The sequence below is a fragment of the Chiloscyllium plagiosum genome, chromosome 11, assembly GCF_004010195.1.
Source record: "Chiloscyllium plagiosum isolate BGI_BamShark_2017 chromosome 11, ASM401019v2, whole genome shotgun sequence".
In the NCBI taxonomy this organism is placed as follows: Eukaryota; Metazoa; Chordata; class Chondrichthyes; order Orectolobiformes; family Hemiscylliidae; genus Chiloscyllium; species Chiloscyllium plagiosum.
The window spans coordinates 14,582,602-14,606,731 of NC_057720.1; the positions used below are offsets into that span (position 1 = coordinate 14,582,602).

The 24,130-nt window shown below is 39.3% G+C and overlaps 1 protein-coding gene across 2 annotated transcripts in view; it reads left to right on the plus strand.

Moving 5' to 3' along the window:
• LOC122554156 (serine/threonine-protein kinase N2-like) overlaps window positions 1-24,130 on the plus strand; it is a 117,200-nt gene that overhangs the window by 35,223 nt on the left and 57,847 nt on the right. For both annotated transcript variants that reach the window (XM_043698731.1, XM_043698732.1), the window contains one exon: window positions 14,257-14,548. In XM_043698731.1, the coding sequence (XP_043554666.1) occupies window positions 14,257-14,548 (292 nt within the window). The remainder of the gene's footprint in view (window positions 1-14,256; window positions 14,549-24,130) is intronic.

The window sequence follows — 24,130 nt, forward strand, 5'->3', positions numbered from 1 at the left end:
GTTCTTAGTAAGGTGGAGGGGCAGAGGGATCTTGGGGTCTATGTTCATAGGTCTTTGAAAGTTGCCACTCAGGTGGATAGAGCTTGTAAGAAGGCCTATGGTGTTTTAGTGTTCATTAGCAGAGGGATTGAATTCAAGAGTCGTGAAGTGATGTTGCAGCTGTACAGTATCTTGGTTAGGCCACATTTGGAGTACTGTGTGCAGTTCTGGTCGCCTCACTTTAGGAAAGATGTGGAAGCTTTGGAGAGGGTGCAGAGAAGATTTACCAGGATGTTGCCTGGAATCGAGAATAGGTCGTACGAGGATAGGTTGAGAGTGCTAGGCCTTTTCTCACTGGAATGGCGAAGGATATGGGGTGACTTGATAGAGGTTTATAAGCTGATCAGAGGAATAGATAGAGTAGACAGTCAGAAACTCTTTCCCTGGGTACAACAGTGTTACAAAGGGACATAAATTTAAGGTGAAGAGTGGAAGGTATAGGGGGGATGTCCTTTAAGCGGCAATTGGATAGGTACATGGATAGGTGCTTAAGCTAGGACAAATGTTCGGCACAACATCGTGGGCCCAAGAGCCTGTTCTGTGCTGTATTGTTCTATGTTCTTAGCTTGCAGATGGCAAAGATAGATGGTGGGGGTGGCAGGTAGTGTTGAGGAAGTGGGGAGGTTGCGAAAGGACTTGGACAGGCTAGGAGAGTGGGCAAAGAAGTGACAAAATGTGAGATTATAACTTTTATGTTATGAGTAGAGGCATAGACTACTTTCTAAACAGTGAAAGTCTTTGGAAATCTGAAGCCCAGAGTTGAGAATCCTAATTCTGTATTATCAAGATTGGCATGCAGGTTCATTTGGCAGTTGAAAAGGCAAATGCAATGTTAGCATTAATTTTGGGAAGGCTAGAATACAAGAGCAGAAATATACTGCTGAGGCTTGTCAGGGTTCTGGTCAGACCACATTGTGAGCAGCTCTGGGCTCTATATCCCAGGAAGGACATGCTGACGTTGGAGGGGGTCCAGTGGAGATTTAGAACAACAGGCTTGTCATGAGCAGTTCAGGACTCTGTCTGTACTCCATGGAGTTTAGAGCATTGAGTGGGGAGTCTAATTGAAATTTCCAGCATACTAGGAGGCCTGGATAGAGTGAATGTGGAGAAGATGTTTGCTTTCTTTAGTAGGAGATACTAGAACCCGAGAACGCAATCTTAGTGAAGGCATGACCCTTTTTAGAACTGAGATGAGAAATGTATTTAGCCAGAGGGTGCTGAATCTATGGATCTCATTGCCACAGAGGACTGTGAAGGCCAAGTCACTGTACTTAAAACCAGAGAATGAGTTGCTTGATTTAACAAGGGGATCGAGGAGAATGGGATTGAGAAACAGGTCAGCCATGATTGTATAGCAGAGCAGACTCTGAGCCAAATGACCTACTTCTGCTCCTATATTTTATGCCCTTGTGATTGTTTGTAGAAAGATAATGATGCCTACATGCAAAATTGTGAGTGCAGTTCAAGTATAGAAAGAAGTGTCCAGTTGTCACCTTTTTTCTTCCACATGTAAGTAAATTTTTACATGTTTAAATGTGTAGTCTTCTATTTTGTGTCCTAATTAATTGCAGTATATTGACATGACAAAGACTTCCACAAGAGAAAATTTTATGCAATCCGTTGTGGCCGATTTGAATCCACTTTACTGCCTTAAAAAGATGAAGCTCAAACCAATAACTTTGTTTTATATTTGTTTCTTTGAGTTGGCTATTGAGGATTCCTAATTATCTACCAATTTCCCTGTACTCCAGTAGGAATGAAAGTTTTTGCTATATAGAGTTGAGATTTTTTTTAAAAACATGCAATACCACCCAGAAGAAAAATGCCTGGTTATTGATCCATTTGTTGTCTACCGAACTTAAGTTTGCGCAAATTGAATGCTATACAACTCATTCAATCACTGACCTTTTGAGGTGTGATATTTACTTCTTGAAAAATAATTTGCTTTCAATAAGAATTGAAGTTCCACTAGATATTCTTCTAATCCAGAGATTTAATCAGATTAAAACATGACATTTACTACTCTCTCAAGCCGACTGATGTTATTCCCAGGAAGTTTCCAGATACTATAAGGGTTCTTTTTTGGAATATGCTCTGGGTTGAATTATTGTAATATTTTAATTTCCAGTTTCATATAAGTCAACCTATTGGTTTTAAAAATATGGTTAGCATTTAGGCTAACACCTCAATCAAGTGCTGTTTGATTTATTCGATTTGTATTAATGTTGACACAGGCTAAACACTAACTTCAAAATATGGGGCAGGTGCTAGAAATTTGATTTGTTTCCCTACAGTATGGAAACAGGCCATTTGGCCCAACAAGTCCACACTGACCCTCTGAAAACTAACCCACCCGGACCCATTATTTACCCCTGACTAATGCATCTAACACTGGGCAATTTAGCATAGCCAATTTACCTGACTTGCACATCTTTGGACTGTGGGAGGAAACTGGAGCACCCGGAGCAAACCCACGCAGACACAGGGAGAATGTGCAAACTCCACACACAGTCGCCTGAGGCTAGAATCGAACCTGGAACCCTGGTGCTATGAGGCAGTAATGCTAGCCACTGTGCTGCTTAAATAGTGGTTAGCAATCCAATTTGTTCTTAACTAATTATTTTAAACTTTTTTTTTAAAAGATCCCCAAGGGTCACAATAGAAACCCAGGGCTCTCCAAATCATTGGATTTCTTTTAATCTCTCTCGATGTTGGTTGATGTACTTCTCAACATAAGAGTTGGTCAGGTTGCAAATTTGCTCACTGAGAAATTCTTGGAAATTTTGTCACCATGCTAGGTAGCACCATCAGTGGTGCACTGAAAGGGTGATATTAGGTAAATTAGCTTTTGTTTAAAGCAAATAATCCATATTTCAGTTACTGGCATTTTCAACCATTGTTTGATTTTTTTTTAAAGAAAGGATTGTATATGAAGCTTGTGACTTTAAGTAGGTGAGTCACATTTGCTAATGAGCATTTTTGTAGTTCTATCTATGGCAATTCAATGCTTTGAAACACTAATCAGAATCTTCTAATTTTAAAAAAACCTTTCGCTATAGATGCTGGAAATGTGCAAAAAAAATCTTAGAAATCATTAGTGGGAAGGATACAATGTTTCACACTGACATTTTTTTCATCCGAGCACAAGCAACTAAATAGTTTGAAATGTGGAATTGATTAGTAAATTCGAGACAGATGGAAATAGTGATTATGGTGAGAGGAAAAGAAAGACCGTAGCGAAGAATTTATTTTTAAATTTGAATTTGCAAGAGTTTGAAAATGGAATGAGACTCTGAGTTAATTTTCAGGACCACAGAGGTTGTTTGGAAATTAAGATCTGTCATGTTGTCAAAAAGACTAAAATGGGCAAGCCTTAGGTTAGTCTGTATCTATGATATCAGTATGGGGAGTTCACTGTCAAACATCTGGCTCCCCAAATGTACTGAACAACTGAGACAGAAACTTCTGAATTTTCAGTACAGCTCTGCATCTGTGCTTGCAGTCTGATTTTTGTTCATCAGAAATATTGAATATCATTAGCTTACTTTTATAGTAATTTCTGCCCCTTTTGTGGAGTAGGTATTTATCTTATTTAAGCAGGCAGATTGACTGTGGTTTGTGACTGTGTTTTTCTAAACTGAAACAATATCAGCACAATAGTTGGCTCTAAACTCGCAACATAAATAGCAATGCTGAGCTCAGTAAACACTTGAGGGTGAAATTTTGGCTGAAAGATTGTCCCTTGATATATATTATATAATTCCATTGTTGCAACATGTGTATTATCGCAGTTTTAAAAATGTGGTTGAACTGATCTCAAATATGTCTAACAGCTGTAATGAAATTTGTCTTGCGTTTAGCCTAACGTAATGTGCCTTGTGCCATATTTTTCTGATTTAATCTAGTTCACTCCCTCATTGTCCCCATGACTAGTGAGCATAGCTATAAGTCATGGTGCTTCTCACTAATACTGTACTGATCGAAATTTATCATTTCACTCACAACCAAAGTTAAGATTAACATTCGCAATTGCACTGCTGGCTGTTGTACAACTCGAGTGGACAAAGTGTGGCAGTGTCGCAAGCCATTTTACTACTTAATTCAAATTGGTTTAACTTTTAAACACCCACCTCCCCTTCTCTGCCTGTCACTTAAAGGAATTTGCTTCAATGTATGTGCTTATCTTACACCAGTATTAAATACAATAGTGTATGATTTTGGTAATGGAATTCAATACTATACCATATTTCTTGGCTGAGCTTCAGAAGTGTTTGGAAAATTTCTTCATTCATTTACATCTCAATTATATTGCAATCTAATTTGTTCTTAAAACTAATTATTTTAAACCTTTTTTCAAAGATCCTCAAGGGTCACAATAGAAACTCAGGCTCTCCAAATCATTGGATTTCTTTTTATCTCTCCAGACATTGGATGATGTACTTCTCAACATAAATGTTAGTCAGGTTGTAAGTTTGCTCACTGAGCTGGTAGATTTCTTGTTAGAAGTTTCGTCACCGTGCTAGGTAACATCATCAGGAGCCTCTGATGAAGTGCTGGTGTTCTGCCTCGTTTGCTATTTATCTGTCTTTGTTGTGGTAGGTGATATTATTTCTGGCTCTGTTTCTGAGAGTTGGTAAATGGGGTCTAAATCTGTTTGTTAATGGAGTTCCGGTTTGAATGCCAGACCTCTCGGCATTCCTATGCATGTCTTTGTTTAGCCTGTCCCAGGATGGATGCATTGTCCCAGTTGAGCTGGCGTCCCACTTCATCTGTGTGTATGGATACCAGTGATAGTTGGTCATGTCATTTGGTGGCTAGTTGGTGCTCATGTATCCTGGTGGCTAGCCAGGCACGTATGTCCGATGTAATGTTTGTTGCAGTTCTTGCAGGGTATTTGTATATAACATTCGTTCTGCAGGTTGTAGAACCAAAAGACATGACTAACTATCACTGGTATCCATACACACACAGACTAAGAGGGGCACCAGTTTGACTGGGACAGGCTAAACAAAGACACTCCTCGGAATTTCTAGAGGCCTGGCATTCAAACCGGAACTCCATTAGCAAACCTATAGATTTTGGACCCTATTTACCAAACCTCTCAGAACAGCACACTATATCACCTCCCACAATAAACAGAGAAAATAGCAAGAGAGGCAGAACACCAATGCTTCAACCAAAGGCTCTCTGATGTTACCTAGCATGATGACGAAACATTTGAGAACAAATCTATCAGCTCAGTGAGCAAATTTTACAACCTGAGCTGCAAATCCCCGAAATCTTGGAGTTGGTGTAAAACTGGAATGCTTTATTGAGATGAGCAGAAGACTACTGAGTCCTTCTAGCCTGCTGTCGTTCAGTAAAACCACAGCTAAGTTGATTTCAGATATGAGATTACATTTCCATCTACGCCATGATAACCTTACATTCTCTTAAGGATCTACCTACGTCAGTCTTAAAAATGTTCAAGTCTTGTTTCGACTACCTTTTTTCAGGAAGAGTTCCAAAGATTCACGTCTCCCCAAAAGAAACTTGTCTGTTTCAGTAGGGTGATCTGATTTTGTTAAAAATGTTGACCCCAATTTCTACATGCTTTGATAAGCAGAAGCCACCTCTCTCCATCTTCCCAGGCAAGCCCTGTCACAATCCTGTATATTTCAATAATATCATCCTTGACTACTACTACTCCACTGTATACAAGCCTAGCTTGTCAATCTTTCTCATGTGTCAGTCCCTTCTCCACTCTCCCATTTCAGTTATTACTGCACCAAAAAACTGTTAAACATTTTTTTAAAAATCTACCAATTGTCTGATAACATCTTTGATTTTGATAAATTTAATGAAATTAGAATCAAGACAGGTAAATATTAGTTAAAACGCACATCAACCATGATCTAAGTGAATGGTAGACAAACTTTAAGGAGCTGACTAGCCCACTCTTGTCCTGGTGTTCCATTATGCCGCCTTAAAGAATGTTTGACTTATTGACCATTGCTTTTCCTTGGGCTAATACTTGTAAATTAGCACAAAGTGTCTCTGGAAATATATTTTTATTCAAACTGGGCAGAGTTGCATTAGCATCATGTTACCCTGTCCAAAACTTGTATTTTACTTTAGCCCAGCACTGCACATCCACGAAGATTTTCAAAGATTTTGTGTTGTAGAAACATTATAGAATGTTGCAGCTTCTTGGATATAGTCCAGGAGCTATTCTTTAAATGAGAAATCATTTGAAAATAAACTTGAATGAATACATTTTTCATTTAGTAATCTTTTTAATATAATTATATGGATCTCCTTTTTTAATAACCCCTTGGATGTTTTCAATTTTATTATGGAATTTTGATCATTTTTAGAGTAGATAAAATGCTCCCTGTAAAGCCCAAAGAATAACCTTTTTCTAGTACGGTTGACTATTGCTAAAAAGACACTTGAAATTTTTCACCTTGCACTGATCAGGAAATCTTTCAAGAATGCAAATTCAACGGGAAAATTAACATACGCTTAAGAGGAGAGTACTTGTTAGCAGAGATGTTGTCATGGAAAATACACCCCATAATGCTGAATGATAGTTAATAGACAGTTTACTTAAATTTTATCCTAATTTAGGATTGCAAGTTTGTACACATGCATGCTACATCTATTCCTATACAGGATCCTGTCCTTTGTAGACAACATGTATTCTCATTGTATCTGTTTCTTCTCACCAAAATGGGTCTCGGCCAGTCATTGATTTATTTCCAAGGGTAATATCCCGACCAATTGGGTCAGTCTTCCTGGTATAAATTTAAACAAGTCCTGGCTGTTCTCTCAATTAGCATTAATGCATGTGTTTTTCTGTGGCAGCACCTGCAACACTAAAGCTTATCTATTAAAATGCTAGCATGCAGAGCTTATTTGTATGGTAAGGTTTTTTATTTTGTTATAACCAGTTGATGGCTTTGGCTGCTCATGTAATGTTTCCACTGGTTTTTGAACTAGTATTTTGGCCAGATGATGGCTTCAAAGGTGATCCCATCTTTACTTAGCATTTAGATATTGCATGTATATCCAACGGGAGCTGATTAATTGATGAGAATGAGGGCTTTTGCTGGTTACTCTTCTATCCACCTCACCCTGTCCCAACAATTTCCTCAAAGCTTGAAGACATTAAGGCCAATTGTAGCATTCCAACTGATGCCACAGCTAATTTGATATAGATAAGGACTTAAATCTGGCTTCTGCTTTGTATAGTTTAGTACTTGTTTCTGAGGTTTCCAGGTAGTTCTATCTGTGCAGATTTAAAGAAAAAACTAAATGTTATGGCAGCACTTTTACTTCCCTTCAAATTAGGATTTTTAAAGTTTATTTTAAAAAAAATGCTGCTTTTGTATTTTGGGTGTGTCACCAGCAAGATTTTGTCACCTGGTTTTTGACCAAGTTTGAAGACGTGTGTCAAATGAGTAAGCTAGGGTAGGGTTTGTTAAATAGGTTGCTTCAATGTTGTAAACAGAAGTTCCAGTGCCTTTACTGGATGGGATATACAAGTCAAGAAATATAGACCAGGGTAATAGATCATTTTGGCTTGTTTAGTGCGCTCCACCATTTAGCCAAGTGATGGCTGATCTGTGTTTTAACTCCATATATCCACAGTTGCTCCATATCCCATAAATTGTTTTGATATTCATGTATGCACTATCTTCATGGAGTCAAAATCTTTGAAAAATAATTTTCCCAGGAAATGACTGGGGAGATTTTAAAAATAAAATTGCAAGACAAGTTTTCATGTTTATACACTTTTTTATTGTAGCAAGCAACCAAAATCAACACACTATATGTAATAATTTTTGTTTGTTTGGTGTTTGCGGCTTATTAACTGACACAGTATTCCATGGTATGATTTTACATTGTACCATGCTTCTAGCAGCCACAGAGCCTTGAATGTTAAAACCCAAGCTCTTCCTGACGTTGCAACCTGTACCTTTCACCTTTCAAAATCAGGGCAAGTCTCGCAATGTCTTTTGAAAATCTATTCAGTTTGTTGTCCCCTTCCCACCTCAGTCAAAGCAAAGCGCTCAGAGCCACAGTATAGTTTTACCTCCATCTTTATTCCAGGCCCTGGAGCGAGAGAATGTACGATCGCCCATGTGCACAGAGACACGAGTTCTCGGTCTTCTCTCAAACAGCAGTTTCTTAATGAATTATGTAGTCATTTCACAGGAAGGAGCATCCACATTAGGCAACATACATTATTAATTGGGTGACTGTTAAAATCAATGAGTGTGGGGGCAGGCGGGGAGGTGGAATTCATAGCTGGGTTCTCAATATTATCGCTGAGGCACACTGCTATTAACATCTGCTAATTAGAGTAGCAGACCATAATGTGTTACATGGCTGATCTCCTAACCAGGCCAATAACTTGCCCTCAATTCCATTATCTTCCTCTCGTTTCAACATGCTCGGTAAGTGTCTCAGGGATTTTGTGCAATGTAAGAATCTGAGAAAGTGGAGCAAGCCTTTCAGGCATGCCTGTCATTCAATAAGATCTGCCCCCAGGCCATGCCACACATTTTCCTGTTGTTGGGCTAGCTCCCAACTCCCCGACATTTCAAAAAGCAGCTCTTCTTTAATACTTTGATCTGGCCTCCACAATTCTCTGGGATAGAGCATTCCAGACATTCATCACACTCTGGCAGAATTAATTCCTTTGCATCTCAGTTTTAATTGGTGAACACATTCTCTGTAATTGTAATCTCCTAGTTTAAGAATTCCTCATTAGTGGAAATGTATTCTCAAGCCCCTCACAATCTAGCATGCTTCAACAAGGTCAGCCCTTATTCTTCTAACTTGTAATGAAAGAAGTCTGAACTTGTTTAGTCATTCTTGATAAGTCACCCTGTTCACTGGAATCAACTTAGTGAATCCCTTTTGCTAAGTTCCCCTCCAAACTACTCACCATCCTGATTTGCAAATATATCATCATTCCAACACTGATGGATCAAAATCCTAGAATTCCCTCCCTAATGGCATTGTGGATAAACCCGCAGCAGGTGGGCCTTTCTTAAATGGACAGAACTGTACACTACTGGTGTGGCTGCACCATCATCCTGGACACTTGTAACAAAATTTCTCTACTTTTAAACTCCATTCTTCAATGAAGGGTAAAATTCCATTTGTTTTAATTCTTTGCTGTATGCTAATATTTTTGTAAGAATACCCAGATCCCACTGCACTGCACTTCGTTTAATTCATCATCTGCCTTTGATTTCCCCCTGTCAAAGTGCTTGACCATGTGCTTTCCTACATTAAACTCCATCTGTCAGGTTTTGCCTACTTATTTAACTATTCATATCCTCTAGCAGATTCCATCTTTCCTTATAGCATGCTCTCTCTCCTATTTTTGCATGGTCAGCAAATTTGGATCATGACACTGTGGGGCAGTCTAAATGAGCAACACTGTGGTTTAAGATTCTCCCTTAGAAGGAAACAACCTCTCAGCATCTATTCTGTGAAGCCCTCTAAGAGTCTTGCATTTTTCAAAGGATTGCCTCTCATTCTTCTAAATTTCAATGAGTATAGGCCCAACCTACTTGACCAGTCCTCTTAAGAAAATAAGTCCAATCTGGTGGATGTTCTGGCCTGCCTCTGATAAGGGTGTTGTTTTTTTTTTCTAGAAGGGTACTGAAACTGTGTTCCAGATGTTAACTGACCAGTGCCTTGTATAGTTTTAGCAAAACCTCCCTTTTTTGTTTGTACACTATTGCTTTCAAATTAAATAAAGGAATCTTTATTTGCTGATGAGTGGCTGTTGACCTGGGGCCCTGCACGTAATTCTTAACTCCAGCCTTAAATAGAGTCCCTTCGTTAGCCCATTTCCGTGTTGGTTACTTTAAGAAATTCTTTTCTTTAAAATTTTGCCTCTTGTCTGCTTGACTACCTCATGTATAGCCTCCGTGTTGAATCACTTAACTTTTAATCATGATGGCTACTCCTTTTCCCCTATACCGGAACCCTACCCTTTTTGAAGACCTAATAATCTGTCATGTGTTGTTCCTAGCCCTGACTTGCAGTCAGTGTTAGTGATGGCTGTCTTCCACAGGGAGCCTGTGTATGTATTTTTTTCATATTCCATTCATTTATGTAATTAATGTTACTTTGGGCCATAACCCTACATGTCTTGGTCTAATGTTTTCTTAATTTCTTATTTTTCTCCTTCATTTTAATAACATTTTATATGTTTGGGTTTTCTCTTTTATCTGCAGTGTCTCATTGTTTGGTTTGTTTTAGAATTATGTTTGCTACTGTAGTCCTTTTGTAAATCCTTAATCTTTCTCCTTATGACTCCAGTAGAGTCCTTCCAAACAATGTTATATTGGATATTGGCACAAGTAAATGGAACTTCTCTTTGTGTTCACCTTCCGAATTTTGATTATCGCATGGGCTGTTGTGATTATTGCTAATTAAGAGATTAGAACTCTTGAGCTTCTACGCTTTCAATTTACTTTCTTGTGCTGTGGTATGCCTATGCACATGGGATTTCTGTGCATCGGTGGAATACTTGTTGCTATAGAAATATGCCAGAATTAGTTTCCACAGGTATATAGTCAATGTTCAGATCCTGCCAGTTTATAAGTATTGTTTTTGAGGTTTTTATCCTCCAGGGATGAATTATTTAAGAAAAAATACTTGACAGATTTTAAAGCAGTAATCTGAGGTAATAAAGGTCGTCCAGGTAATAAAGAGAACACTTCAGAATAGGTCTATGATCTAGTGTTAACGACTAACAAAATTTAGAGAGATGAAATAAGTCATGATCAGTCGCAGTTTTAATTAGGATCAGGGATAAAAGACAAGAAAAATTGAAATATAGCTTTTTAAAAGTTAACCTGTATTTAGAAGGTAACCTGTTTAAGAGCCTTGATGATGTTAGGACATTGAGAAAGGGTAGTATTTTTATAGGGTTGGTGATGGAGTGGGAATATCTGAAAAGAACAGATTATTTAAGACATCAGGTAGCATAGTGGCCAAAATGAGAAGCTTTGTTGCAACAGGTTAGAGGTAATGGGGTCGATTGGTGATAATAACATGGTCAACTACTTTCTACAAGAAAGTGATGCTTTGAAAAGTGGGATGGTATTTGAAAATCGAAAAATGAAAATCTGTTAGAATCTAGTTTGGAAGAGGCACAGGGGTGTAACTGGTAGACTTTAACCAAGGAATTGAAGATTGAAATGGAAGGATGTGAATAAGAACAACTTGCATTTTTATAGCACCTACACCCTCCTTAGCATTCTAAACGGTATTTGAGATTAGGTCACACAAGATACTTGCATGACAAAAGCTTAGTCAAAAAGGTAGGTATTAAGGAGCTTTTTTTTTGAAGGAGCAAGAAATTCCATAGCTCGTCCGTTGAAGATATGGTCACCAATGGTGCAGCAATGAAAATTAGGCACATACAAAGGACTAGTATTGGAAGAGTATGGATATCCTGAGGAATTGTAGCTGGATGATTTCGAGATGGTGCGAAACAAAACCGTGGAGGAATTTGAAATCTAGGGCAACAATTTTTAAAATAAATGCATTGCTGGGCTACTATTCAGTAGTTTAGCTCATACGGGTAAAGGGTTTAAAATTGCGCAACCGGTTTTGGATGAACTCCAGATTTGAAGGCTGTGTACCAAAAGTGGTAACTGCATTTGTAAAGACATGATCTAATTAACTAGAGTCAGTGGTTTAAGAGGAAAATAATTCTTACAAATCTGTCAAATACTTTGAGGATGTAACTAGTAGGGTAGATAAAGTGTAAGAAGTGGATATGGTAAAGTTGGATTTTCAAAATACTTAAGGTGCTTCAACTTTTCATGGCACGATATGAAGGCTCGCACAAATAGAGGTAGTGTTACCATAGCTAGAGGACTCCAATGATCTAAAACAATTGGAAAGAACAGATTTTCAGGTTAGCAGCTAGTGTCTAGTTAGATGCTGGTACCTTAAGGGTGTCACACTTGTGAAGCTACAACATAGGACTGCATGCTTGCCAAATAACATAACAAGCAAATGATAAAGCTCAGCCATTTCGCAATCATTGGATCAAATCTAAGCTCAGTCCTATCTCATCCAGTCGTGAATTATGTTAGGCAATTAAAGAATTTGTTGGAGGAAGGGAAGATCTTCAAATATCCCCAATCCTCAATATTAGTGAGCCTAGCACATCAGCGTAAAAATTAAGACTGTACTATTTTGCAACAATTTTCAGCCAGAAGTGCCAAGTAGTTGATCCATCTAAACATAGAGGTCTCCAGCGTTGCAGATGCCAGTCTTCAGCCAATTCAGTTCACTCCAGGTGAGATGAAGAAATGGCTGAGGTACTGAATACTGCAAAGGTTCTGGATCCTGATAGTAATACTGAAGATTTGTGCTCCAGAACATGCTGTGCCCCTAGCTGAGATGTTCTAGTACAGTTACAACACTAGAATTGCCTGGTTATGTCCTGCACGTGCAGTCTGGCCAGTTGCTGCTCCATCTGCCGATGCTGAACATCCATCACTTTGATAATGATTTTCATCCAGTGCTATCAAGTAGCACTTGCATAGCAATAACCTGCTTATTAACACACAGTTTGAGTTTCACACCATCCATTCAGCTCCTGACATCATTTCCTGCACTGATGCAAACATGGAATTATACAAAACGCTGGTTAGACCTCAACTGGAGTACTACATGCAGTTCTGGTCACAATGTTATAGGAAGGTTTGATTGCGCACCCACACTTTGGAGCCCAGAGGGGATTTGCAGGATGCTGCTTGAACTGAGAGACCGAGGTTGTTTTCCTTTGAGCAGTGAAGATTGAGAGAGGATCCGGTAAAAGAGTACAAGATTGAAGGTCAGAGCTAAGATGGATAGGCAGGCACTTTTTGACCAAGCAACATAGATTTAAGGTAAGGGGTAGAAGTCTCATAGGAGAGTTGAGACACATTTTCAACTGGAGACTGGTGAAAGTCTGAGACCCTCTGCATGAAAGTGGGGTCTAATATTTTAATGTATTTAGATATTCACTTGCATTGCTATTGTTGTCTGGTGCAGATGGGATCGGTCGAATGGCTCCCTTATTTGTTGCAAGAACCTATGAATATATAAATATGTTTACCTGGTGAAACTTGAGTTGTGTTGGTTGTTTAGATCATAGCTGTTTGTCAGCTCCATGTATTCACTTTGTCTCCATTTCTCTTGATACTCGCATCTAACAAAGAATTAAGAACTAAAATCCAGCAGAATTTTAAAAAAACATCACTGTTCTGCGTAGTTAATAGCTGTTGTCATCACCTGTTGTGTGAATGTTGCATTTTGCTTTCCATTTAGGGTGTATTTGGAACAGAAGTAGATGAAACGAATGCTGATTTCAATTTGGTCTGGATTTTGTAGTGCGTAACTGAATGTCAAAAGCCTGTGTTTTTTCTAAACTGCTTCTCTTCTGATGAAATATAACTAATACATGAGCTGCTCAGGCGATTGGATGCCTACTATAAAGGAATGATACATCTCTATGACTCTGTGACTATGCAGTAAAGTGCCTAAGTCATGCCATGTGTTACATCACTTCCTAAATCTGAATTTACTTTAAAATTTCAGTATTGGTGCTTTCTGAAGAATTGAATTAACACTCAAATTCTGGCGAAAAGGTCACAAAGCTAAAATGTTAACTCTAGTTACCCTTTCTAAAAATGTTGACCTGAGTATTTTCAGTATTTTCTGTATATATAATCAGCTTATCTAGTCTGTCTGCAAATACTGGCACTGCATCAATCACTCAGCTTTGGATTAAGCAGAATTTTAAACTGCATATCAGTACACAGATGTTTAGGATGATAATTAAAATACTGTATTTGATTTGTTTATATGTTATGATAAGTACAAGCTCTGAATACTTTTGATAGTTTAAGCTGATCTTTTGAAAACAACAAAAAGCATATTTAGACTTTTTGCACTGGCAAGTGATCACTCACAGCATTTTTGTGTATCTTTGGAAAGCGTTTGTACTTTAACTGTGTTTTGAAATATTCATCTTTTATTGGATAGTTGATTGTATTGTGTACTCTTAAATATGTTCCCAAGTGGTTCAGTGCTATCAAATAATTCTGGCAGATTTTTCCAAGATTAAAAATCTGCAAAGGGTTTGTATTGTCACAAACAGTTTCTTGGACAGAAATGCTTATTTTAAACAAACTTATTCTTCTATAGGGTGATGGCCGAAGTCACCTAGTCTCTGAGTGTCTGGGCCAGAACTTGGATCTATCGGACACCATGGTGCAACAGAAGCTGGATGAAATCAAGGATTCAATCAAGCGAGAGATACGGAAGGAACTTAAAATCAAGGAAGGAGCAGAGAACCTCAAGAAGGTCACAACTGATAAAAAGAATCTAGCCTATGTGGAAAATATGTTAAAAAAGTCAAACAAAAAACTAGATGAACTTCATCAAGAGTTGCAGGAGCTGAATGCGCACATTGTTGTGAAGGATCCTGAGTTAGCAGGTAAATTTATGTAAAGTTCTAGTTCTTTAATGATTTTTCTTTGAATATGTTTGAGCTGAAAAAGTGTAATGCGCATGGACTGTCAGACAAGGAAATATGGAAAGTAAGAATGAATTTTGACAGCAGCTGCAGTATAAATTGAACAAAGTGCATTTATGAATGTAACTTGAGTTTTGAAAGAGGGCTGTTGTGCCAGCCTTTCCCCACTGCTTACCTCATTTACATTCTCAGCTGGTGAAATTCCTTATCAGTTGGCCGTTAAGAGCAGAGCTGGCAAAAATATCCTACACAAATGAGTCTGTTCCTGACAGAACAAAATAACTCACATCGTTTTCTCTTTCCAAGTCTAACTTGCAAACTTGTGAATTATTAATTGCCCATTCATAATGCATAATTCATAATGTTTTTATTAAAATCAGTTGCTCAAAAGATGAAGTGTGTTCTGTAATTGTCTGCCTTATCTTTCACTAATTTGACAAATCTGGCTAGCCAGATTTGGTTGAGCACTGTGTTCAGCAGTAATTGTTATTGGACATTAGGACAGAGAAAGTTGATAAGTTAGGTTTATGATCCACTGTGGTCAACTTTAAGTTACTCTGTGTTATACAATGTATTCCTACATTGAGGGAGCAAGCACGAGTGATGCTTATGGCTTTCAGCTAATGTGGCTGTATAACATTGCCATAGAGTATCCCACATGATAGATCTTTTGTTTCTTTCCTTCCTTTTTCTCCCAAACCCGTCATCTCCTCCCGCCCTCACCCCACTCCCACCCAAAAAAAACTAGGTAGGAATGGTGAGAAACACAGTTCAATTTTAATTTTACTTGGTTGTATGAAGACATTCTACAATTTCATGGTCTAGTGATGAGGAATGCTTTGTTTTGAATACTTAACTCTATAAAATTGGAAATAAAGTAATAGAGATGTACAGGACGGAAACAGATCCTTTGGTCCAACCCCTCCATGCCAAGCAGATACCCCAACCCAATCTAGTCCCACCTGTCAGCACCCGGCCGACATCCCTCCAGACCATTCCTATTCATATGCCTATCCAGATGCCTTTTTAAATGTTGCAATTGTACCAGCCTCCACCACTTCCTCTGGCAGCTTATTCCATACACGTACCACTCTGTGTGAAAAAGTTGCCCCTTAGGCCTCTTTTATATCTTTCCCCTCTCATCCTAAACCTATGCCATCCAGTTCTGGACTCTCTGACCCCAGGGTTTCTATTAGGCGTTGGTTGTGGTCTTTCAAAAATCACTGGAGTCAGGGAAAGTCACAGATGATTGGAAAATAGGCTGTTGTAACCCCCTTGTTCAAGAAAGGATCAAGTCAAAAGATGGAAAATTATAGGCTGATTAGCCTAACCTAGGTTGTCGGTAAAATTCTAGAATCCATCATTAAGGATGAGATTTCTAAATTCTTGGAAGTGCAGGGTCAGATTAGAACAAGTCAGCATTAGAACAAGTCAGCATGGATTTAGTATGGGGAGGTAGTGCCTGACAAACCTGTTAGAATTCTTTGAAGAAGTAACAAGTAGGTTAAACCAGGGGAAGCCCAGTGGATGTTATCCATCTAGATTTCCAGAAGGTCTTTAAGGTGCCTCATGAGAGGCTGTGGAGTAAGGTGATGGCCCATGGAGTTTGAGGTGAGCTCCTGGCATGGATTGAGGATTGGCTGTCTGACAGGCAGAGAGTTGAGACAAAAGGTTCTTTTTCAGAATGGCAGCTGATGACAAGTGGTGTCACGGAGGGTTCAGTGTTGGGGCCGCAGCTGTTCACTTTATATATAAATGATCTGCATGAACGGACTGGGGGCATTCTGGTGAAATTCGCCGATGTCATGGAGTTAGACGGACAGGCAGGTAGTACTGAGGAGGTGGGAAGGCTGCAGAAAGATTTTGACAGTTTAGGACAGTGGTCCAGGAAATGACTGAAATTCAACTTGAGCAAATGCAAACATGTTAAGTCATAATTGGTTATACTACAATGTAAAAGTTTGGAAAAAAGAATACAGGCATGGACTATTTCCTAAATGGTGAGAAAATTCATAAAGCCAAAGTACAAAGGGACCTGGGAGTGCTAGTACAGAAATTTCTAAAGGTTGACTTGCAGGTTGAGTCCGTGATTAAGAAAGCAAATGTAATGCTGTCGTTTATCTCGAGGAATATAAAAGCAGCGATATGCTTCTGAGACTTTATAAAGCTCTAGTTAGGCCTCATTTAGAATACTGTGACCAATTTTGGGCCCCACACTTCAGGAAGGACATACTGGCACTGGAGCATGTCCAGTGGAGATTCATACAGATGATCTGGAATGGTAGGCCTAACTTACAATGAGCAGCTTAGGATCTTTTGATTGAATTAATTAGAGTTTAGAAGGTTGACAGGAAATCTAATAGAAGCTTATAAGATAATGCAAGGCTTAGGGTGGACGCTGGGAATTTGTTTCTGTTGGGCAGGTAGACTAGGACCTGTGGGCACAGCCTTAGAATTAGAGAGGGGTCAATTTAGAATGAAAATGAGACATTTCTTCAGCCAGAGAGTGGTGGGCCTGTGGAATTCATTGCCTCGGAGCGCAGTGGATGCTGGGCGTTAAATGTCTTCAAGGCAGAAATTGATAAATTCTTGATCTCGCGAGGAATTAAGGGCTACGGGGAGAGTGTGGGTAAGTAGAGTTGAAATGCCCGTCAGCCATGATTAAATGGTGGAGTGGACTCGATGGATCGAATGGCTTTCCTTCCACTACTATGCCTTATGGTCTTATTACCAGCCGTTGGTGTGAGTTTGTACTCTGCTTGTCAGTTCGATGGACTTTTGCTGAGACAGATTTAAATGTTTTTCCACTACTGAAGATAATAAAGGTGAAAATGATTTCAGCAACAAAGGCAGTATTGTGCGTGAATTATTTTTGATTAATTCTTATGGTAAACTTTTACATTGGTTATACTATAATTATGGCTTAACATGTTTGCAGTTTGAAGTAAATTTAATTTTGATTGTCATACGTCTTTTGGATAACATGCAGGTATGATTGCTAATGCTAGTATTGAGATTGAGAGAATATTGGGTGGTGCATTTGAGTGATTCACTAATGCCATTTTAGGGAAGGAAACTGCCATCCTTACCTGGTCTGGTCTACATGCGACTCCAGACCCAGTGCAATGTGGTTGACTCTTAACTGCCCTTTGGGTAATTTAGAGATGGACAATAAATGCTGGCCTTGCCAGCAATGCCCTCATTCTGTGAAGGAATAATTTATTTAAAAATTCACTGATGCCAAATTTACTGTTAGCTGTGAGAAGATCAGACTCTGTTGGAAAAGTATGACTTCAGTTATCAGTTTTGTCTGTGTCCTTTCCTTGCAAAAGTAATGGTCATGTATAATCTTTCTGACACCCATTACAAAATAACAGTGCAGCATTTCTCCTAAAAGTCCTTTGTATAAATTTTTGAATTGAGATTAGACGTGGCTGTATGGTGTAGTTGAGTATTAAATTGAAGCTCATCTGTTTTTTGGTTTTGTTTTGAGTAAACTGCATCTCTAGAGTATGTTATTTCAAGTTTTTGTGTTTTCTCTTTCTCTTGTTCTGCTTTTCCTATTTGTAGTATTTCACAAGGGAGATCATAACCATTTTCCTTCCAAACAGACATCAAGAAAATATTACTGTTTAGTCAGCAATTGCTAGTTGGCATTTTCTGAAAGTTTCTGTAAAATTCAAGCTGGAGGGAAGGGTTTCTTGTACACTGATAGTCACCCAACCTCTGAGCCAGGAGCTCTGATCAAATCCCACCCACTGCAGTGGTGTGTAATATCATCTGAGCAGGTTGATTAGAATGTATCAAATTTATGCTTATCTTGTTTAATTGACACCAGATAAACACTCTTGAGCTATTGACTATCATGGTTCTAACCAACGAATCTTAACATTAAATTTAAAGTCTAAAAGACACTTCTTTCCCTTTTTTGAATCTAGCTTCACTATATCCAATTAATGATTCCTGGTTAGTTTTGTAAATATACAGCCAAGCTCTTTTCAAAATGGGTGTCTTTGTATGATTTTCTTTCTCTCATGAAGCTTTCAAAGTCCCTGACAACTCCAATGACCATAGTATGTGCATTTCTTAAAAACAGACTCTTATAGTTGAGAATCCCAATCAGTGATGACAAAAGACTGTAATAACAATAAATAGAACATGTATTGGCAGCTGCATAAATTTATCTCTATAAAGAGATTCGCCGGAGCTTTGATATCATGGAGGTTCGTGCAGACCAAGCATTAATCCAGCAGTCAAGCTGACTTGCAGTGGTTTTCACTTTAACCCTATGAGCAGTTTGAGAAGTAGCAGCTTAAAGTGTAAAGCTGATGAAAGATTTAGATGTTAGGTAGAAATGCTGCTGAAACAAACTTTGACAGTTTCCATCGAGAAATATACTTCAAGAGCCAATGGGCTGAGAAGTGGCAGACGGAGTTTAATTTGGATAAATGCAAGTGTTGCACTTTGGGAAAGCAAATCCTAGCAGGACTTGTACACTAAATGGTAAGGTTCTAGGGAGTGTTGCTGAACAGAGACCTTGGAATGCAGGTTCATAGCTCCTTTTAAAATGGAGTCGCAGGTAGATAGAGTAAAGAAGGCGTTTGGCATGCTTTCCTTTATTGGTCAGAGTATTGAGTAGAGGAGTTGGGAGGTCATGTTGCGGCTGTACAGGGCATTGGTTAGGCCACTATTGGAATATTGCATGCAATTCTGGTCTCCTTCCTATCGGAAAGGTGTTGTGAAACTTGAAATGGTTCAGTAAAGATTTACAAGGATATTGCCAGGGTTGGAGGATCGAGCTACAGGGAGAGGCTAAACAGGCTGGGGATGTTTTCCCTGGAGCATTGGAGGCTGAGGGGTGACCTTCATAGAAGTTTACAAAATTGAGGGGCATGGATAGGATAAATAGGCAAAGTCTTTTCCCTGGGGTGGGGGAGTCCAGAACTAGAGGGCATAGGTTTTGGGTGCAAGGGGAAAGATATAAAAGAGACCTAAGGGGCAACTTTTTCACGCAGAGGGTGGTATGTGTATGGAATGAGCTGCCAGAGGATGTGGTGGAGGCTGGTACAATTGCAACATTTAAAAGGCATTTGGATGGGTATATGAATAGGAAGGGTTTGGAGGGATATGGACCGGGTGCTGGCAGGTGGGACGAGATTGGGTTGGGATATCTGGTCGGCATGGATGGGTTGGACCGAAGGGTCTGTTCCCATGCTGTACATCTCTATGACTCTAAGGGATTTCATGATGACCATAACCTGACAGAATTGAAATTAAGCCATAAAACAAAGTGGTTAAAATAGGTATTAAAAGAAGGTGGAAAAGTAGAGGATTTAGTGAAGACATTCCTTGTTTAATGCCCTATACAGTTTGGCTGTAATTCATTTGTATTAAATGTTTTGTGGATCCAAAATACTGTGCTTTTCATAACTGAAATAATTTGCATCAATGAAGTACTTCTCAAATCCTTTTCTACTGCATTGTACATACTGCATTACAATGTCCCAATCCCAAATCACTTTTTTTTGTAGTTTAATTTACCTGTAGCATTGCATGTGTGAATCAAATGCAATTAGCATCCATTAGTTTTATTCATATTCTATCTTCTTTAGGAAATACTGATTTTAAATAGGCTACAGCGATGGGGTGAGGTGTGACTAAGGAAGTAATTGAATGCTAGGATAATAATTTTAAATTTGAGGCATTTGTAGGATCGTGTCGAGGTGTCAACAAGCGGAGGGCTAATGGGTGAACAGGATTTTTAAAAATTTGGGATCTGGGAAGCCGAGTTTGGGTTAAGCACAATTAACGGAGGATGGAAGATGGAAAAGTTGAGTGCATTTAGAATAGCTGAGTCTAAAAGTGACGCAAGTATGTATGGACATTTTTGCTGTCAGTCTAATGAGTATGCAGAAGTAATATTACAAACATCAATTCGGCAGTCTTTTAGTGGAGAGCAGATGAGTTCTGTGGCTCAGCGGTGTTAAACAGGGCAATTTGTGAACAGTCTAGGTTGGCCATGGTTTTCAGGCTAAAATGTGAGGTGGAAGTATAAGCTTAGAAGTGGAGTTTGCACAGTGTGGGATGGTGGCATGGATCTTCTTACGATTTTAATTTGGAGGAAATTTCTGCTATTGTACAGAATGGCAGACAGTCCAATAAGCAGTGGAGGGACCCAGTGTAGTTTTTTTTTAAATGAAGATGATTAATTGATTTTTCTAAGCTTTGGAAACATCAGTGGTATGAGCAGGAAGAAACATTTATTGTAGGAGATTCTCTGGCTATAAATTATCCACAAAGTTTGACTAAAGTTTGTAGGGCAGCACGGTGGCTCAGTGGTTAGCACTGCTGCCTCAATTCCCTGTCTGTGTGGAGTTTGCACATTCTCCCCGTGTCTGCATGGGTTTCCTCCGGGTGCTCTGGTTTCCTCCCACAGTCCAAAAATGTGCAGACTAGGTGAATTGGCCATGCTAAATTACCCGTAGTGTTAGTTGAAAGGGTAAATGTAGGGGAATGGGTCTGGGTGGTTTGCTCTTCGGAGGGTCGGTGTGGACTTGTTGGGCTGATGGGCCTATTTCCACACTGTAAGTATTCTAATCTAATCAAAAAAAAGGGCTCTCTCTCAACTGAATAACAGAGGAGAGGTTTTGAATGAGGTTGGTGACACACTGTAGAGGAAGGTGTACATCATGGTTGTACACCGCGGTTACAGTTGCATAGGATGCCGTTTGGAAATGATTCTGATTGTTTTAGGGCCATGACAGATGGAAACCTGAGTACAGTAACGCCTCGACTTGCGACCTTAATCCGTTCCGGGACCCGGTTCGCGAACCGAAAAGTTTGCGAACTGAATCAATTTTTCCCATTATTTGGATAGTGTAAGAATGCTTGGACGGCTGTTCACGGTGCACGTGCCAAAGACGAACTGAATGAGATCACGCGGTGCCCGAGAGCTTTTGCGTTCAACAAGCGCGTCGCAAAATAGAACAATGCAACCACGTTGCACACGGGCTTTTTGCATTCGTACCTTGAATTCCGTACATACGTTGAAGCAAAATTTTACGTACAATCCTGTTCGTAAACCAATTTGTACGTGAACGGGTCGTTCGTATGTCGAGGCGCTACTGTATAAGAAACCAAAACGAGGAACTTTTCTATTCCAATTTGGTTCCCCTTACTATATGTACTCCCAGCCACCTGGAGCATTGGCAACAAAGGTTTCTCCTTTGATACTCAAAGGTAATTGAAACTAGTCTAGGAGATCAAATGAGTCATGATTTATGTTGCAGGGTGCCTACTACTTGTGGTAACTTATGCTGTAGTCAGCCCCTAACTTGAAGGAATGTACTGACATTCTGTGAGCTATCAATCTACTGCTCTCTTGCTGTGATATGGAGAATGAAAGGAGTAGCTGTATGATATCCAATTTGGTTCTGCCTTTAACAGAAGGTCCTTCGTTACCCTCCCCCACCTTCATCCACTTATTGCATTCCCAGCTACCTTTCCACGGCCCCATGCACCAACTCCTCCTCCTTTCCACCACCTCCAATCCTCCCATGTATCTCTCAGCCTCTTTGGCTCAGAAGCCTTATTCCTGGTGAAAGGTGTATGCCCGAAACGTTGATTCTCCTGCTTCTCAGATGTTGCCTGACCGCCTGTGCTTTTCCATTGGCGCACTCTTCAACCTAAAAGGTCTTGTACAAGTCAAGAAAGGATTCTCTTGTCCTGTGGCTGCAACCTGGAATCAAGTGCATTTCAATTAAGTTTTGTGACATTAGTCATGGCTATTTAGAAATTAATCCACTAATACATCCAGGTATTCCTCTTCCAACATTCCTGCAAGGAATGAATGGATGTTTCAAATTTGACTGCACACGTATAACACTGAATTTTTCTGATTTAAAAATCATTTGATGGCCACGGGTCTGTTCTCTCCACTTTGATCAAACTGCTTTTGGTAGTTATACATTTCTGTATCTATCCATTCCACCAACTGTCTCTGACTTCTTGAAGTCTGTTGCTGTCTTCCTCACTTGACTATATTTGCAAGGTTTGTGGCTTTTGGGGATGACAGCTTTTTCTCTGGGCTTTTTAAATTCATATCATTACTGCTTTTTTTGATAAACGCTCGCAGTCTTAATACTGAACTGTTGCAAGCAACATGTATATTTACCTCCAGTTTGAAAACCAGCAATTCTGCAGAGCTGTTTCTTGTCCTTTAGTCAATTTTATACTGAAGCTGAAAAGGGCTGTTCTGGCACTGTGATAGTGTCCCTGCCCCTTGACTGACAGACCTGGGTTCAAGCCCCACATGCTCCATAGGTCTGTAATAACAACTCTGAACAGGTTGGTTAGAAAAATATGTTTAATTTTTTTTATAAGCTCCCTCCCTCTGAACAGACAATCCCAGGTTCAAGTCCCACTTGCCTCAACATTGTCTCTCAGCATGTTCCAGGTTGCTTAAAAATAACTTGCATCACTGATGTTAAACTGACCGGTCTGTAGTTGTCAGATTTAGCAACTTATTTGGAGCCAAGATGTAATATTTTGCAATCGTGCGTAGCTTATGGCCAGCATCTCTGCAATTTTTATCCTTAATTCCCTCAAACTAGGATGCATTACAACCAGACCAGGCGACTTTTCGACTTTACATGTTTGAGGCAGTATCTAAATCATTTCCAACATTCTGGCAATTTCCTGCTATTATGGCTTTGGCAAAGTCCCATTCCATGCTCACCAAGGGAGGTACTAACTTAAGTACCTAGATTATGCTTTCTGCCTTAGTTGTTTTGTTTGGTCTCTAATTGGTTCCACTGCTCTGCTGACAGACACATTAACAGTAAAATGTTTAAGCCTTTGACAACTAATATAAAAGAATCAATCTATTCTCTCACTGTCCCTACTTTTTTTTGATTGTCCCATCCTGTATTCAGAGCTGAAAATGTGTTGCTGGATTCTCCTGTTCCCTGGATGCTGCCTGACCTGCTGCGCTTTTCCAGCAACACATTTTCAGCTCTGATCTCCAGCATCTGCAGACCTCACTTTCTCCATCCTGTATTCAGTCAGAGTTGCTCTTGTATAATCAGGGTGACATTTGTTCTCTTTTTCTCTACTATATCCTACATCTCCCACTACCTTCTTACCATTGGGGAATCTTGTAGTTGTCTTCCCTTTATCCTGCTCTCTTAGCTGCACTAAAATCATTTCTTTGAAGGTTGCCCATGCTTCTTTACATCTCTCCCTGCCAGATGTTTTTTACTTGAAATTAATCTTTCTCAAGTATTTTTATCTAGGTATCACTTGTTCTTCACTATATCAATCTACACCTTATGATACATTGCTCATTGAATGTGAATGCCACCTCCATTTTACGAAGATTCGATCCAGCAAAGACTCTTTATTGGGTGCAAAGCATACTGATTAAAAAATAATTCCTGAGCATATCTAAGAAATTCTTCCTGTAATTTACACTTCATATGATCATTGCCATATTCCGTGTTGAGGAAATTAAATCCTCCCATTATCACTACATGGTCTTTGTCT